General features: G+C 59.9%; 1 protein-coding gene across 6 annotated transcripts in view; it reads right to left on the reverse strand.

Annotated features, from left to right (window-relative positions):
• Positions 1 to 17,591, reverse strand: part of ZNF516 (zinc finger protein 516) — an 89,300-nt gene that overhangs the window by 35,376 nt on the left and 36,333 nt on the right. For all 6 annotated transcript variants that reach the window (XM_062201815.1, XM_062201812.1, XM_062201810.1 and 3 more), the window contains exon 2: positions 7,739 to 9,674. In XM_062201815.1, coding sequence (XP_062057799.1) covers positions 7,739 to 9,509 — 1,771 coding nt within the window. In that variant the 5' untranslated portion in view covers positions 9,510 to 9,674. The remainder of the gene's footprint in view (positions 1 to 7,738; positions 9,675 to 17,591) is intronic.

Below are 17,591 nucleotides of genomic sequence, written 5' to 3' on the forward strand. Positions count from 1 at the left end.
CCCAGGGGAATTCGGCCCGGCCCTGCACTAGGGCCTGCACGCAGTGAAGCTGAGAAGGCGACAAGGCCTCGGGTAAGAAAGGGGCTTGGGGAGCCATCGCTGTCCAGCTGTGCTTACGAGTGCGTGCACACCACACACCCCAAGGACGGGAACGGACAGAAACCAGGTACACAAGGGACACGCACCGAGAGGGGCGCCGGACTCCAGGTGGACGAGATCCGCCTCTGGCCAGTAACTCCATTTATTCTTTTCCCATCTGCATCTCCTACAATGACGACTCGGCACACAGCAAAACAATGCCAAATTAAACACTTGGATTTCCGAGCTTTTCATCAGAAGGTGCACGACAAACTGCTCGTCAGCTCGTACCCACGGCTTCTTTCAGTCACCCCACGCGCAACACCATGGGCCCTCCCCCCAAGCACAAGGCCCCACACGCATGGCCCAAAGGGGGAAGCCCCTGGTCTCCTGGGCCCCCGCCCAGCCAGTATGACGGACGTCCCCCTACAACCCCAGGAGCCGGCGTCTCCCACAACAGCCCCATGGCTACGAGACTTTCACCACACTCCTACAGTTTTTCGGGCGACACGGAAGGTCCCCACTCATCTGGCTCTCAGGGGTGGGCACAGGAGCTCCTGGCTCTGGACGCTGCTGGAGTCTTCAAAACACCCGAGCTCCAGAGAGCAAGGCTGACGGGGGATGCCCAGCGCCCAGGACTCCACGCCTCATGCAAGAATGAAACTGGTGACTTTGGCCATTGAAGTCCAGTGCCATGTCAGGAATTAAACGATGCACCTGGCTCCTGATGCTTCCTACTGTTATTTTAAATAAAGACCTGGAGGAAGAAGCACTCAAGTGAAACCAAGGCCGACTGTTCCGGACAAGCAGGGGCCGCTCTTTCTCAGCCACTGAGGCACCTGCCCACCGCCTCGGGTCCCCCCGCTCCCCAGACGTCACGGCCGGGGTGAAACCACGCAGCCCAGCAGGCTCTGCCCAGAAACAGCCAGCACGGGGCACCCACAGAAGGCTGTGCCCGAGCGCAAGCGACAGGCAGCTCCGTTCCAGAGGCTCAGCACGGGTCAGAGATGCAGGTCAGGGACGCGGGCCCAGCAGCAGGACTGTCCTGGAATGAGGGAGTCGGAGCCGTCCCAGACTGTCAGAACCAGGGATGCCGGAGACGTCCGAGGTCAAGAGGAAACCCCGGCTCAGGACACACAGTCCACGTCGAGCTGCCTCCCCCCATCCTTAAGAGGAGCAGGCCCAAGTCACCCTTGTCACCAGTCCCAGGGACGGAGGGGAGCCATGCTCACAGAGCGGGCGCATCCTGGGCTCTAAACAGCGAGGCCCCTGCGCCCCACCAGTGCCCGTCACTCATGTGGGGGGCTCACCTCAGACCCCCCAGGCGAGGGCAGGGCCCCCGGCTGGCTCAGCAAGGCCTGGCCTCCCAGCAAGTGCAGCTCCAGAACCTTCTGCCCCATTACAGACCCATCTCTCCAAGTCAACCTGACATCTCCGGATGTGCTGCTGGCTCCAGGAACGGGGGAGGTCCGATGTTTTCAAGACTTTCCCGTCCGCGACGTGCAGCCTACGATGAACGCATGCTGATTCCCGGTCAGTTCAAAAGCCGGACACAGAGTGCCCGTGAGAGCGGTGACTCGCGGGGACTTCTCCACACTTGGACCCAGAGGTTCTTTTCTTTTTTTTAATTTTTATTATTATTATTTTTATTTTTTGACAGGCAGAGTGGACAGTGAGAGAGAGAGAGACAGAGAGAAAGGTCTTCCCTTGCCGTTGGTTCACCCTCCAATGGCCGCCGCGGCCGGCACACTGCAGCCGGCACACCGCGCTGATCCGAAGGCAGGAGCCAGGTGCTTCTCCTGGTCTCCCACGGGGTGCAGGACCCAAGCACTTGGACCATCCTCCACTGCCCTCCCGGGCCACAGCAGAGAGCTGGACTGGAAGAGGGGCAACCGGGACAGAATCCGGCGCCCCGACTGGGACTAGAACCCGGGGTGCCGGCGCCGCAAGGCGGAGGATTAGCCTAGTGAGCCGCGGCGCTGGCCAGAGGTTCTTTTTTTAACCAAACTAAGGAAGCTTGGTTAGTGCACACACAGACAAGACGAGTTAGCACCAGGGGAAATCTGCCCACTAAACCACGTCACGGCCGGGTCTGGCTCCTCACCCAGACCTGGGGCGGCCCCCAACTTTACCATCACCGTGACCGTCACCGGTCGAGGCGCTCACCACCCACTGCTCGGCGTGATCCAAACCACTCCTCAGTCTCTCGTTTTGCATCCAGGAAAGGGGCCCACACTTGTAGCCGTCATCCCAGCAGTCAGGGCTGGCATCCTGTATGTTTTTTAAAAATTTATTTATTTGAAAGGCAGAGTTACAGAAAGAGAGAGAGAGAGAGGTTTTCTATCCAGTGATTCACTTCCCCAAATGACTGCAATGGCCAGAGCTGCGCCGATCCAAAGCCAGGAGCCAGGAGCTTCTGGGTCTCCCACACAGGTGCAGGGGCCTAAGGACTTGGGCCATCTTCCACTGCTTTCCCAGGCCATAGCAGAGAGCTGGATCAGAAGTGGAGCAGCCGAGATTCGAACCAGCGCCCGTATGGGATGCCGGCACTACAGGCAGCGGCTTTACCAGCTACGCCGTGGTGCTGGCCCCTGGCGTCCTTAACTCCCACCAACTGTTGTCTGGAATTTACCAGCGAGACGCCAGAGCCCGGAACTATGCCACAGAAAACTGACAGCTCACGACAGAACAGAGAACTGCACCCCAAAGCTCAGCACCCCACAGCCAGCCTCCTGCCCCACGCACTGGCACACATGCCACACACATGCCACACACATGCCATATACATGCTACATACACCACACATGCCACAATGCCATATACATGCTACATATACCATTCAAGCCACATGTGTCACACATACCATACACATGCCACACTGTCACATACTCGCCACATATGGCACACACATGCCACATATGGCACACACATGCCACACTCCACACACACTATGTGCTCACCATACACATGATACATAGACCTTGTGCGCCACACACCCACCACACACATGCTACATATACCATACACAAGTCACATGCTACACTCCACATCACACACAACACACACCACAAACACACACTACATACACCATACACACTACAATGCCACACTTCACACATGCCACGCACACCAGCCACAACACAAGTACCATACATATGCCACACACACCATATTCAAGCCACATGCCACACTCCACAATCACGCCACACACACACAATATACACAACTCCACATACGCCATACATGCCACACACATACATTTCACACATGCCACACGCCATACACATGCTGCATGCGTCATATACACCACACATGCCACATGCCACACACACGCGTGTGAACCCCATGAAGGGAAGCAGCTCAGCCGCACCTCTTCTCACCCGTGCAGTGCTGAGGGCCGAGGTCTCCCTGCGGGACGACACCCACGGAGCGCGGCACAGGGGCAGTGAGGCAGTTGCCGCACACCTGAATAACACCGGAGAGCCGACCGGAGAGGATCCACCCGCCAGAGACACTCGCCAGAAATCCCAGTCCATGAGCGTTTTCAGCCTGACCACGCAGGTATCGCGGGGCCAACCCTGCACTGTCTAAGCTCTGGCTTCAACCAGACACGCCCGCCTCAGCGCCGATCTGGAAGCCCTGCTTCCCACACACCTCATTCGAACAGGTCACTCCCAGCCAAGCGCTCCGAGAGGCAGACACACGGTCCCCAAGACGTGTACTACATACACCATACACACCACATGCCACAGTGTACTGCAGCGAGCCGCAGGGACAAAGCCGCACGCCCTCTCTCACCAAGAGGCAGGTGCACCATGGCAAACGGGTAAGCTGGGGAGAGGGCACCAAGACACAGGGCTCCCCGTCCACCTGCACTGGACTGGTCTCGGCCAGTGATCACCACCAGCAGTGGGCACAGCCATGATCTCTAGGAGGGTCCTGTGGGCACAGCCACCCCTCGCGGTTCCCAGGGGAGACCTCCCGCCTCCAGGCCCAGCCCGGGGCCTGCTGTGGGGCTGGCACTGGGGCAGAGCACTCCCAAGAAGGGGCTGCACAGAGACCAGGCCCACAGGAGGGAGCGGCCCGACTGCAGGGGTACAGAGTTCCAGGCTCGGCGCCTCTGACCTCCCGCCCCCTCCTGTCGGCACCGACACTGGAGCCCCTCTTTAGAGTGACCCTGAAAATATCTCCCAGACCCACACCTCACGGGGTCACGAGATACAGGCAAAGCACCCAGCTCACGGGAATTCAGAGCCGAGGAACCAGCCGGCTGCTGAATCGATCAATGGGATATCAATTTAGAAATAATTTTAAAACTCCTCCCAGAACACACAGAGTAATGCAAACTGGAAGATCAGAGTAAGGAATGTCTTCCTAAGTGGCATGTGACATCCAAACATAAAAAAGCAGAAAGTAGAACTGAAAAGCCATAAAGGAAAAAACAGACAAGTCGGATATTTCAGAACATCTACAATAAAAGGCTTCCTGAGGCGAGCAGAAAAAAGATAAAGTATCTGAAACGTACATAACGAAAGATTCAAACCCACGGTATATAAAGAGTTCCCATACGTTATTAAGAAAAGGACAAACAACACATTAGGAAAATGTGCAAAACCCATGAACAAGCAAATGCGAAAAACACAAATGCCTCATAAACGGGAACACCTGCTTACTCACAATAATTCAGAACAGAAACTGAAGTAATAAGCACACGGCAGTGGATAATTCACAGCACGAGGGAGGCGCTGGCGTTGGGGTGCAGCCTGCACCGTCAGCATCCCCTGTGAGCACCAGCTCAAGTCCTGGCTGCTCTGCTTCGGAGCAGCTCCCCGCTAATGCACCTGGGAAGGCAGCAGAAGATGGCCCTGCCACCCACATGGGAGGCCCAGGTGGAGTTCCTGGCTCCGCATGGCAAGCGTTGGGGGAGTGAACCACTGGATGGAAGAGCACTCAGTGTGTCTCTTCCTCTCTGTAACTGCCTTTCAAATGAATGAATCAGTCATTAAGAAATAAAAATAAATGCACAATAGCGGACCGCTGTCGAGGCCGCTCTGGGTCAGCTCTCGGGCTCCTCACTCACTCATGCACGGTGCCCTCCTGTGTGTCGGGTTCCAGAGCAACGTCTACGCAGGGTGGGCTATTCCCACGGAAACTGCCCATACTTCCTGCTCTGCTCGGTTTCCCAAGTTCCCAAGCGAGTACCCTGCAGCTGCTTTCCTCACACCTGAGGCTTGGATCTCCCGCGTCACCTCCTGGTGACACATCCCACAGCATTTCAGGGCTCTCGCCAGCACCTCCCTCCGACCCGGGTCTCATGCCCTGGCTTTAACCTCACGGCCGTGCCCTGCCATCCTCCTAAGTTATCTCTGAAAAAGCAATACTCTGTGACGCTTCTTAAAATGAAACATTTCAGAACAGGCTTTGGGTCCAGCAGTTCAGACACCGCGTGGGATAACCACACCCCACACTGGAGTGCACGGGGTTCACGGCCCCAGCTCCACTCAGGATTGTAACTTCCTGCTGATGTATATCTGGGAGGCAACGGGTGATGGCTCAAGTACTTGGGTCCTCGTCACCCAAGTGGGAGACCCAGACTGAAAATCTGACCATCATTCCAATATCAAAAACATTCTCCAGCCGCCCAGAACAATGCGGGAACCCTCTGGACGGCACTGGTGTTGGAACCGGGGCTGGGTCACCGCTCACGGAAACAACCTCATTCGAGGACTTGGAAGGTAGCCGCCACTCTGGTGGGTTTCAGACACGTGTGTGACTTCCCCCAGGGAGCCAGCCCATCGAGGGGACCACGGATTATCACCCTAGATGCTGCGTTTCAACAGCCAAGTAGTTACTAAGTGGAAACAGCAACCACATTAGATTTGGAATGGCGCTTATCCACAGTGGTGGCCGCGGTCGTTCATGAGTTGAGAGGTGAGTGGCACTCAGTGCTGGCGGCTCGTTAGCCCTCACGTCTCACTCATCTACGGAAACAACTTCCTCCAGACCAGTGGCTGTCTCTGTAAATGAACCAGGAGATGAGGCCTCCATCAAATGGCTGTGGCCACCTTAAAATTAACTCAGTCAAAATGTCTCTAACGCAGGGCCGGCGCTGTGGCGCAGCAGGTTAAGCCACCGCCTTGGAGGCCGGCATCCTGTACGGGTGCTGGTTCAAGTACCGGCTGCTCCACTTCCGATCCAGCTCTCGCGTAAGCGCCTGCAAAGGCAGCAGCTGCTGGCCCAACGCCACCCACATGGGCGACGCAATGCAGCTCCAGGCTCCTGGAGTCCCAGACAGTGAGCCAGTCAATGGAAGATCTCTGTCCCTCCCTCTGTCACTCAGAGCGTCTTTCAAATAAAAACATAAATCTTAATAAAATTCCTTGACTATGGAGACAAATGTTCCTAGCTCTTTTTTTTTCAATTCTAAGTAGAGCGCAGATCTAAAACTACAACCCATATTAATGTGTAAATGTTAATTAATATTAAGCAAACGCTCTCCTATCAGAACCCCCAGAAAAGCCGCCTTGAAACACCAGCCCCAGGCTGGGTCCAGCTTTGCCGCGGGCCTGCCGAGGGGGGCGGACCCTCGGCCAGCGCCATTCACCGCCAGAGCGAATTCTGCTCCCCAGACCGGGGGGCGGCGTCTCTAGAAACGCGGCATCAACCTCTGCTTCGCCAGCCTCCTCACCGCAGACGCCAGCGGCCCCGCCTGGGGGCTCTGATTTCTATCTTTCTGGAACTTTCCGTGCAAAGCAACACCTGCTAGCTGGCTCGCAGGGAGAAGGGAGGGGCATGCGTGGCTTCGTGGAGAAAATGAAAAGCTCCCTAACTGAAACCTCGCCTCCCGTGTAAAACAATCCCCCACAGCAAAAGAATGAAGATCTATCAAAGCATTTAAAATTTGTAAAAAGCAGGAAAATCTGTCAACAGAGAGGGCCAAGCCGTTTAACACTCTGCTGGCTGCTCTCTGGACGTCACCCATTAGCCGTCTCTAAACGCACAGGACCAGAGTTCCAGGAGTTATCACCACTGCACAATGACCGGAAGTTACTCCACCTGGCCGGCTGGCCTGAAGGAAAAGAGAGAGGTGTGTGTGCACAGGGGCGTGTGTGTCTGCTGTGTGCCTGTGTCCATGGTACTCACGTCTGCTTGTGTGTGCAGCACATGCACATGTGTGTGCATAACCAGGAGTCTGGCCTATCTACACATCCATGTTTGTGGTGTGTGCAGCCGTCCTGTGTATGTGAATACATGCATGTGGCATGGGCATAACGTGCTTGTGCGTGGTGTGTGTACGCATGTGTGTGTCACATGCATTCTCTGTGCGTGTGTCACACGGTGAGCACACCTCAGAGCAGCCCGCTACTGTGCCCTTGCTTACAAGTTCCTAATGCCCGGGGAGACACCATCAGCTTGAGGTCAAAGGTGTTAACTGATGCAAATACATATGGATAATTAGCAAAAAGGAATGGCCAGTGGCGCTGACAGGTGCCTGTGTCTGCGCCTGCCAGCAGGGGTCCCAGATACACCCCAGCTTCGGGACACCTGGACGTGGGGCCACCTGGGCACAGGGCCGGCCACGGGGGCCTGGGAACAAGGTTGCTCAGGTGTGGAGTCCCCGGATGACCTGGACCTCGGCCACCCAAGTACGCTCGCTCACCTGGTGCAGGTTCGGGGGCGGCCTCCTCGCTGCTGTCATCGCCGGCCTCGTCGGCCAATCCAGAGCCTGGGGAGTCGGCGGTGGCGCAGGCGGAGGCCGGGCTGCTGGGCTGGGAAGCCGAGTCCCCCTCGCTGAGGGAGCCGCAGCGGGCACGCACGGCCCGGTCGCCGTCCCTGTCTCTGCGAGCGCGGCGGTGCACACGGGAGTGCAGCACCATCTGGTGGTAGGTGCGGAAGATCTTGCCGCACTCAAAGCACTCAGAGGACTTGCCCTGGCCAGCGGCGGCCGCGGCCCGGCGGCTGGGACGTACGGTGGGCCGTGGGTCAAGGTGGCCAGGCAACATGGGGTCACCGGGCAGGCTGGCCCTCTTCCTGGGGGGACCCTGGGTAGCCGGCGCATCCTGCTCTCGCTTGCGCTTCTCCTGGCTCACCAAGATGTACTCGCGCCGGTCCTTGTCGAAGGCCACGTCCCCAGCCAGCGCCTCGTCCCAGGCTCCATACTTGAGGTACTCGGCGGGCTCGGCCACCTTGCCCCTGGTGGCCAGCTGCCAGGCCTGGTAACTGTTGACGGGGTCCAACTCGGCCACCCGCCGTCCAGCCGGCCCGCCGGGGAGCTTGTCGCTGGCCGCCGAGGGTCTCAGACTCAGGCACTGTAGGAAAAACTGCTTGGTGTCCGTGGGGCCCTCAGAGGCCCCGTCCTCGGCCGGCGCCCGCGTCCGGCTGGCTTCGACCCGGCGGTGGATGGCGTTGTGGGCGTTCAAGCTGTCCAGGTTTGTAAACAGGTTTCCGCACTTGGCGCACACCTCGTAGAGGGACAGGCCGGCGACAACGACCTCCTCCTGCACCACGTTGTTGATGGTGGCGATGGGGTCCAGCTCGCCGCGGGGCCGGTTCTTGCTCCCAGGTTTGGGCCCGTGTGCCTTCATGTGGTTCTTGAGGAACCACGGCTCCTTGAACCTCCGGCCACAGATGTGGCAGCCGTGGTCGAAGGAGCCGCGGTGCTTCTTCATGTGCGCCTTGAGGAACCAGGTCTGGCTGAAGGCCTGGCCGCACACCTCGCAGGGGAACTCCCCCGGGCCCAGCTCGGGCTTGCCGTTCTCCATGGAGACCCCTGCGCCGTTGGGCACCTGCACGGTGATGTGGTCCCGTTCGACATGGCTGAGCAGCGACTCCTCCCGCAGCGTCACGAAGCTGCACAGCCGGCACTTGAAGGGCTTGTGGGCCTGGTGCACGTGCAGCTCCAGGTCCTTCTTCCGCTCGAACTGGGTCCTGCAGAAGGAGCACTGGGCGGCGGGCTGGGCCTCCTCCGGGGCACTCGCGGCGCCCTCGGCCTCCCTGCGGCTGCTGCGCAGCAGGATCCTGCCGCTGTCCCCGGGCGCGGCCCCATTCAGCACCCCGTTGCAGGCCGACGTGCTCTTGGTGGGGCTGGCGCACCCGTCCAGGCCCTCGGCCGCACGCGGCTCGCCAGGCGGGGCCTCCCCGGCCTCGGGTTCGTGGCCCTGGATCAGGGTCCCCGGGCGGTGGCCGCGGATGTGGATCTTCAGGCTGCCCTTCTGCGAGGCCCTGTGCTCACAGTAGGGGCACTTGTAGGGCTTCTCCCCGGTGTGCTTGCGCATGTGCTGCGACAGCGAGCTCTGGAAGGCGAAGCTCTTGCCACAGAGGCAGCAGCTGTGGCACGCGGCCTTGTCCCCGTCCCCCTCGCGGCTCCGGCTAGCCCTGGGGGGGCTGGGGCCGCCCCTCGGCTCCGTCTCGGCCTCTCTATTTCGATCCATGAGGACGAGGGTGTAGGTGCAGCACGGGGTTCCGGCAGAGCCTGCGGTGACGGCGTCTTATCTCTCCATCCTCAGAGTGGCGTCTGGACTCCCGGGATGAGGCGGGAACCCGCGACGGGAAGGTACATATTCCACGCGGGGCACACGGCACGCGGCAGCCAGCACCTGGAACGGAGAGGGGAGATGTCACTCACAAGGCTCCCCACGCGGCAGGCAGGCTGCACCAGGCAAACATCATCCACCCCACAGCCAGAGAAGTAGTGACTGGGTCATCACCGAACTGTGTGCCAGGTAATTAAAACAAGTGCCTGGAGCTCAACATGGACCAAAACGATATATTTTTTTTTCCCACAATAGCACATTTTTAAGGAAAGACCGTGGCAACAGTCTGCAGGAGCCGAGAGGCACCAGAAGGGAGCTGGGAGGAGGCCGAGGCCGCGAGCCGAGGAACGTGCGGCCGTGTTGACACGCCAAGGCGGGCCATCCCCAGAGAGCCCGGGGGATCTAACAAGGAACAAACGAGGTATGAACACGCCCAGGGCTCCGGAAGAGGGCTGGGCCTCTGCCCAGCCTCACTTTCCCACCTGCGTGGCCAGAGGTCAGCCAGCCAACTGGACAAGCTCCCCGGCCTGGCTCACGACGCCCTCTCCCTCCTGGCCCAGCCTTGTTCTCTCCCAAACGCTCGGACCAGAGGACTCAGACCCAACTCTGATGTGAAGTCCGCCCCAGACCCCATGGGGCTCCATGTGTTCTGCCCGTCCTCCTTGTCCACGGGCCAGATTCCCATAGTGCCGGCCCAAACCTCAGAGGGGATGTCCCAGCATCGGGGGCACCGGCATCGGTCACACCATATGGTCACTGCCTCTTCAGGCCCATCCGCTGAGCCCCTCCCACCAGGTGCACAGGCAGAGGCCAGCCCTACTAAGGTGGTCTGTGTCAGTGACAGGACAGGGGACAGCAGGGACACACATCTGTGAGCACAGGGACAGGACAGGGGACAGCAGGGACACACATCTACAGTGAGCACAGGGACAGGACAGGGGACAGCAGGGGACACACATCTACAGTGAGCACAGGGACAGGACAGGGGACAGCAGGGACACACATCTGTGAGCACAGGGACAGGACAGGGGACGGCAGGGACACACATCTGTGAGCACAGGGACAGGACAGGGGACAGCAGGGACACACATCTGTGAGCACAGGGACAGGACAGGGGACAGCAGGGACACACATCTACTGTGAGCACAGGGACAGGACAGGGGACGGCAGGGACACACATCTGTGAGCACAGGGACAGGACAGGGGACAGCAGGGACACACATCTACAGTGAGCACAGGGACAGGACAGGGGACAGCAGGGACACACATCTGTGAGCACAGGGACAGGACAGGGGACAGCAGGGGACACACACCTACAGTGAGCACAGGGACAGGACAGGGGACAGCAGGGACACACATCTGTGAGCACAGGGACAGGACGGGGACACACATCTGTGAGCACAGGGACAGGACAGGGGACAGCAGGGACACACATCTACAGTGAGCACAGGGACAGGACAGGGGACAGCAGGGGACACACATCTACAGTGAGCACAGGGACAGGACAGGGGACAGCAGGGACACACATCTGTGAGCACAGGGACAGGACGGGGACACACATCTGTGAGCACAGGGACAGGACAGGGGACAGCAGGGACACACACCTACAGTGAGCACAGGGACAGGACAGGGGACGGCGGGGGACACACACCTACTGTGAGCACAGGGACAGGACAGGGGACAGCAGGGACACACATCTGTGAGCACAGGGACAGGACAGGGGACAGCAGGGACACACATCTGTGAGCACAGGGACAGGACAGGGGACAGCAGGGACACACATCTACTGTGAGCACAGGGACAGGACAGGGGACAGCAGGGGACACACACCTACAGTGAGCACAGGGACAGGACAGGGGACGGCAGGGACACACACCTACAGTGAGCACAGGGACAGGACAGGGGACAGCAGGGACACACACCTACAGTGAGCACAGGGACAGGACAGGGGACAGCAGGGGACACACACCTACTGTGAGCACAGGGACAGGACAGGGGACAGCAGGGACACACACCTACAGTGAGCACAGGGACAGGACAGGGGACAGCAGGGACACACACCTACAGTGAGCACAGGGACAGGACAGGGGACAGCAGGGGACACACACCTACTGTGAGCACAGGGACAGGACAGGGGACAGCAGGGACACACATCTGTGAGCACAGGGACAGGACAGGGGACAGCAGGGACACACATCTGTGAGCACAGGGACAGGACAGGGGACGGCAGGGACACACACCTACAGTGAGCACAGGGACAGGACAGGGGACAGCAGGGACACACACCTACAGTGAGCACAGGGACAGGACAGGGGACAGCAGGGGACACACACCTACTGTGAGCACAGGGACAGGACAGGGGACAGCAGGGACACACACCTACAGTGAGCACAGGGACAGGACAGGGGACAGCAGGGACACACACCTACAGTGAGCACAGGGACAGGACAGGGGACAGCAGGGACACACACCTACAGTGAGCACAGGGACAGGACAGGGGACAGCAGGGACACACATCTGTGAGCACAGGGACAGGACGGGGACACACATCTGTGAGCACAGGGACAGGACAGGGGACAGCAGGGACACACATCTGTGAGCACAGGGACAGGACAGGGGACAGCAGGGACACACACCTACAGTGAGCACAGGGACAGGACAGGGGACGGCGGGGGACACACACCTACTGTGAGCACAGGGACAGGACAGGGGACAGCAGGGACACACATCTGTGAGCACAGGGACAGGACAGGGGACAGCAGGGACACACATCTGTGAGCACAGGGACAGGACAGGGGACAGCAGGGACACACATCTGTGAGCACAGGGACAGGACAGGGGACAGCAGGGACACACATCTACTGTGAGCACAGGGACAGGACAGGGGACAGCAGGGGACACACACCTACAGTGAGCACAGGGACAGGACAGGGGACAGCAGGGACACACACCTACAGTGAGCACAGGGACAGGACAGGGGACAGCAGGGGACACACACCTACTGTGAGCACAGGGACAGGACAGGGGACAGCAGGGACACACATCTGTGAGCACAGGGACAGGACAGGGGACAGCAGGGACACACATCTGTGAGCACAGGGACAGGACAGGGGACAGCAGGGACACACATCTACAGTGAGCACAGGGACAGGACAGGGGACAGCAGGGACACACATCTACAGTGAGCACAGGGACAGGACAGGGGACAGCAGGGACACACATCTACTGTGAGCACAGGGACAGGACAGGGGACAGCAGGGACACACATCTGTGAGCACAGGGACAGGACAGGGGACAGCAGGGACACACATCTGTGAGCACAGGGACAGGACAGGGGACAGCAGGGACACACACCTACAGTGAGCACAGGGACAGGACAGGGGACAGCAGGGACACACATCTGTGAGCACAGGGACAGGACAGGGGACAGCAGGGGACACACATCTACAGTGAGCACAGGGACAGGACAGGGGACAGCAGGGACACACACCTACAGTGAGCACAGGGACAGGACAGGGGACAGCAGGGACACACATCTGTGAGCACAGGGACAGGACAGGGGACACACATCTGTGAGCACAGGGACAGGACAGGGGACAGCAGGGACACACATCTGTGAGCACAGGGACAGGACAGGGGACAGCAGGGACACACATCTGTGAGCACAGGGACAGGACAGGGGACAGCAGGGACACACACCTACAGTGAGCACAGGGACAGGACAGGGGACAGCAGGGACACACACCTACAGTGAGCACAGGGACAGGACAGGGGACAGCAGGGACACACACCTACAGTGAGCACAGGGACAGGACAGGGGACACACACCTACTGTGAGCACAGGGACAGGACAGGGGACAGCAGGGACACATATCTACTGTGAGCACAGGGACAGGACAGGGGACGGCGGGGGACACACATCTGTGAGCACAGGGACAGGACAGGGGACGGCAGGGACACACATCTGTGAGCACAGGGACAGGACAGGGGACAGCAGGGACACACATCTGTGAGCACAGGGACAGGACAGGGGACAGCAGGGACACACATCTGTGAACACAGGGACAGGGCAGGGGACAGCAGGGACACACATCTACTGTGAACACAGGGACAGGACAGGGGACAGCAGGGACACACATCTATTGTGAGCACAGGGACAGGACAGGGGACAGCAGGGACGCACATCTACTGTGAGCACAGGGACAGGACAGGGGACGGCAGGGGACACACCCACTGTGAACAGCCACATGTACAGGGGCTGCCTACATCAGGGATCCCCTATGAAGCACAATGAGATGGAGACAGGACCACGTGACTCACATTCTGACTTCAGGGTGAACGGAGCCTGGGCAACTGTGTCAAAGAACAAACCCTCTGTGAGTCAGGCCGGGACATGAGCATGTGCCCACCCCCATGGAAACGTCACCTGCCAGTGTCCCTCTGGGATTTCTAACTCCACAGAGGTGTCCACAGGGACCAGCGCCACCTCGAGACACACATCAAAGGGTCAAAGGGTATGTATGGACCCAGTGCAAGTGGACACCAGTCCCTGATGGCACCACAAGGCCCCTCAACCCACGCATGTTCCTCGGGGCCTCTGAGCAGTGCCCAGGGGTGCTTCCTGAGCGTCCACTGCACACACGTGTGGCCACAGATCACAAGCCAAGAATCGGAGACAGCCAAGAAACGGGGCGGGGCTGCAGGGAGTTCGAGTCGGAGGGCAGCACGGCACGCAGTGCCCCCACAGGACCAGTCTCCACGTGTCCAGGGAGGGGGCCGCCAACCACGTGGAGCAACAGCTCCACATCACACAGCACTGGGAGGACCCTCCCAGACGCCCAGGAACAACCGCACCCTGCCGGCCAGGCCCCTCCCCATCCCCTTGGCAGGCCGTGCGTCCACCCTAGCCAGGTGGACACAGCTCCTAGACACTCCTTCGCGGGCTTCTGCCACCCTTAAGACAAAGCCGGGTCTCCTCACAGCTTGGCTGGCTGGGGCCTGGCCACTGCACTGCCCCACCCCACACCAACAGGCTCAGGGACCTGCACACTCCCCTCCCGGCACACTCACACACACGCGTGCCCCATCATGGCAGCCGTGAGGCTGACCCGCCTCATCCCGGGGAACGCCTTTCTGAGCCCCTTTTCAGTCCCCTGGGTTGGACAGACAGACTAACGGATGGGTGGACAGAGGCCAGCGTGTGGCTGAGGCCAGACAGACCACCAGGATCAAAGCCCAGTTGTGGCACTAACTCGGGTCAGCCCTGTGACCCTGAGACGCGCCTTCCTGGTGTCTCGTTCCTCAATCCCTATCTTCATATTTAAGACATAAATGGCCCGGACACGCGGTACTTCTGTGTGGCTTAAACACTCACACGCCATACATGGGCAACACAGCTGAGTGACGATCAGTACCTGTCAAATGAAGGAATGAAGGGGGCTGGCGCTGCGGCATAGCGGGTAAAGCTGCCACCTACAGTGCCGGCATCCCATATGGACGCTGGTTCAAGTCCCAGCTACTCCACTACACCAGGGCTTTAAGGACACAACGGGTGATTTGATAAAAGTTCTCGGGGGCTGGCACTATGACGTAGCAGGTTAGGCCATGGCCTGCAGTGCCGGCATCCCATGTGGGTGCCGGCTTGAGTCCCAGCTGCTCCACTTCTGACCCAGCTCCCTGCTAATGTGCCTGGGAAAGCAGCGGAAGATGGCCCACGTGCTCCCACGTGGGAGACCCGGAAGAAGCTCCTGACTTCAGCCAGGCCCAGCCTCAGCCGTTGTAGCCATTTGGGGAGTGAACCCAGTGGAAGGAAGACTCTCTCTCTCTCTCTCTCTCTCTCTAACTATCCCTTTCAAATAAATAAATGAAACGTTTTTTAAAAATAAATAAATAAAAAGTTCTCTCGCCAACAGCTATAACCATCTGCAGCAGCCACCGCCAAACCATCCCAGCTCACAAGCCCTTCACCAAGAGCCAGTGCTGCTACAGCCCTGACGCCGGGTGGGTCCTAGAGCCGGCTGCTTCTGCTGAGACGGGGCCCAGGCCACAGGGACAGACTGGCGCCGCCACCACCGTGGCGTGCATATCGCTCTGTCGCCATGAATTCGGCAGGTTCTTCACCAAGTCAGCTTAAAAGGAAGGAACCGACCCACCGGCCCTCGCTGATGGAACACAGTGGAAGGCAGGGCAGCGCGCCCCTCCCCGGCCTCGCGACCCTGGCTCTGTCGGTCACCTCCAGTCCGTGAAGGGAAGCGGAAGACAGAAAAACCCTGTAATCACACGCACAGCCCAACTGGAAGGCAGCTCCGACTCTCCACGGCGCAGGGACGGACCCCAGGGAAAGCAGGCCCGGCAGAATGAGGCGGCCAGGGGTCCACAGGGCCTTCCCGGCTCTGCTGTCCTGCCACGCCTGGCCAGCGGCACGGGGCGCCCACACCTGCGATGGCCGCCCCCACAGCCCCACAGCCCCACAGCCCCAGGGCGCGCTCCACCAGAATCTCACCCCGGAGGAGGAAGCGGCGCCAGTCTCCACACCCCACGGACACTCGCTCAGGGCAGACGACGGGACAACGAGGCACTGGGAACGGACGGCCACGTCCTGCTCCGAGGCGGCGGCCAGCGTCTGTCAGGCTACCGCTCCCCGATGAGGGCCACGAGCGAACCCTGTCACGACGCTGGACGCCGACACCCACACCCTTGTGAGAACCCGGGCGGCCACACTGTCATTAGAAAGCTCCGGAGAGATCCATGGGGCCGCCGCCGGCCGAGCAGCCTCGGGGCTCCCCGTCCGCAACCACTGAACCCAAAGGCTCACCCCGGCAAGCCTCCGAGGAGAGGCAGGGAGAGTGGGCCGCCCCGCGTGGGCGCCGGCCCCGTGGGCGCCACTGCACACTGCGCCTGCTGTTCTCGGGGCACAATGTAGCCGGCCTCACTAGCTACCCTGTAGTACGCGGGCCACGAATTAAATACATCATTAACATCCTTGACCAGCTTATCTGAGCCCTGAGACAAAAGGGCTATTCTTGGGACAAGCAGGGAAATTCCAGGACGACAATGAAGAGTTCCTCTCCCTGCAAACCACTCTGCACGGGAGCAACAATCGCAGGCTCAGAGTGGCCAGGCCGGGGCCCGGACAGCCCATGAAGCGAAGCATTCACCCCGGGAGGGCGGGCGAGCGCTGGACGCCAGGCCTCACGGCTGCTGCTGGCCTCAGACCAATCAATAATCCATTATGAACGAGCTGCATTTCCAGCCGAGGAAGAAGAAATGAATAAAAGGCCACCAGAAGGAGCAGCCCCGCCCCACCCCCACGCAGGGGACCAGGACACAAGCCCACTATTGCAGGGCGTGCCCGGCGGCGGCTCCAGGGCCCGCGGCGGGCCAGCTCCAATGAGCCTACAGGCACCCCCCAACACTCATCCTGGACGTGGGTCTCAACTAGCCTTTGTCCAGAGGCGAGGCGGCGGCGGCCAAGATGCCAAAGCTCCCTGTCCTGCAGAGGCTTCCTTTAGGCCCTGAGCACTGCCCACCCCCGCGGGTGACTCCAGGCGGGCGCCCACACGCGGGTCCCTGGCTTAAGCCCCCGCCCCCTCTCTAGACATGAACTCTGTGATGACGGAAGCAAGGCTGGCTTCAGCCCCGCCGCCCAGGCCGCAGCCGCTGTTCATTGTCCCCCGGAACGCACGCTGGCCTGCACGGGACTCCACGCAGGCTACCTTTAGTTTAGCTCTGAGCCTGGTGTCAGATCTGACCTCATGGAGGCTGGTGTCAGATCTGACCTCATGGCAGGGGCGGGGCATCTGGAAATACAAAACTTGGCTCTTGCTGACATTCAGGAAAGTTTGCACAGAGGAGGGAGGATGGGGGACGGCCCCCTCCCCGGTCACATACAGGACGTCAGGAAGTCCAAAGCGGCCCAGGAGACAAGAACACAGCAGCGTCCCTGTGCAAATGCAGGCGCTGGAGTCCCCACCTCCCCGA

The sequence above is a fragment of the Lepus europaeus genome, chromosome 9, assembly GCF_033115175.1.
Source record: "Lepus europaeus isolate LE1 chromosome 9, mLepTim1.pri, whole genome shotgun sequence".
In the NCBI taxonomy this organism is placed as follows: Eukaryota; Metazoa; Chordata; class Mammalia; order Lagomorpha; family Leporidae; genus Lepus; species Lepus europaeus.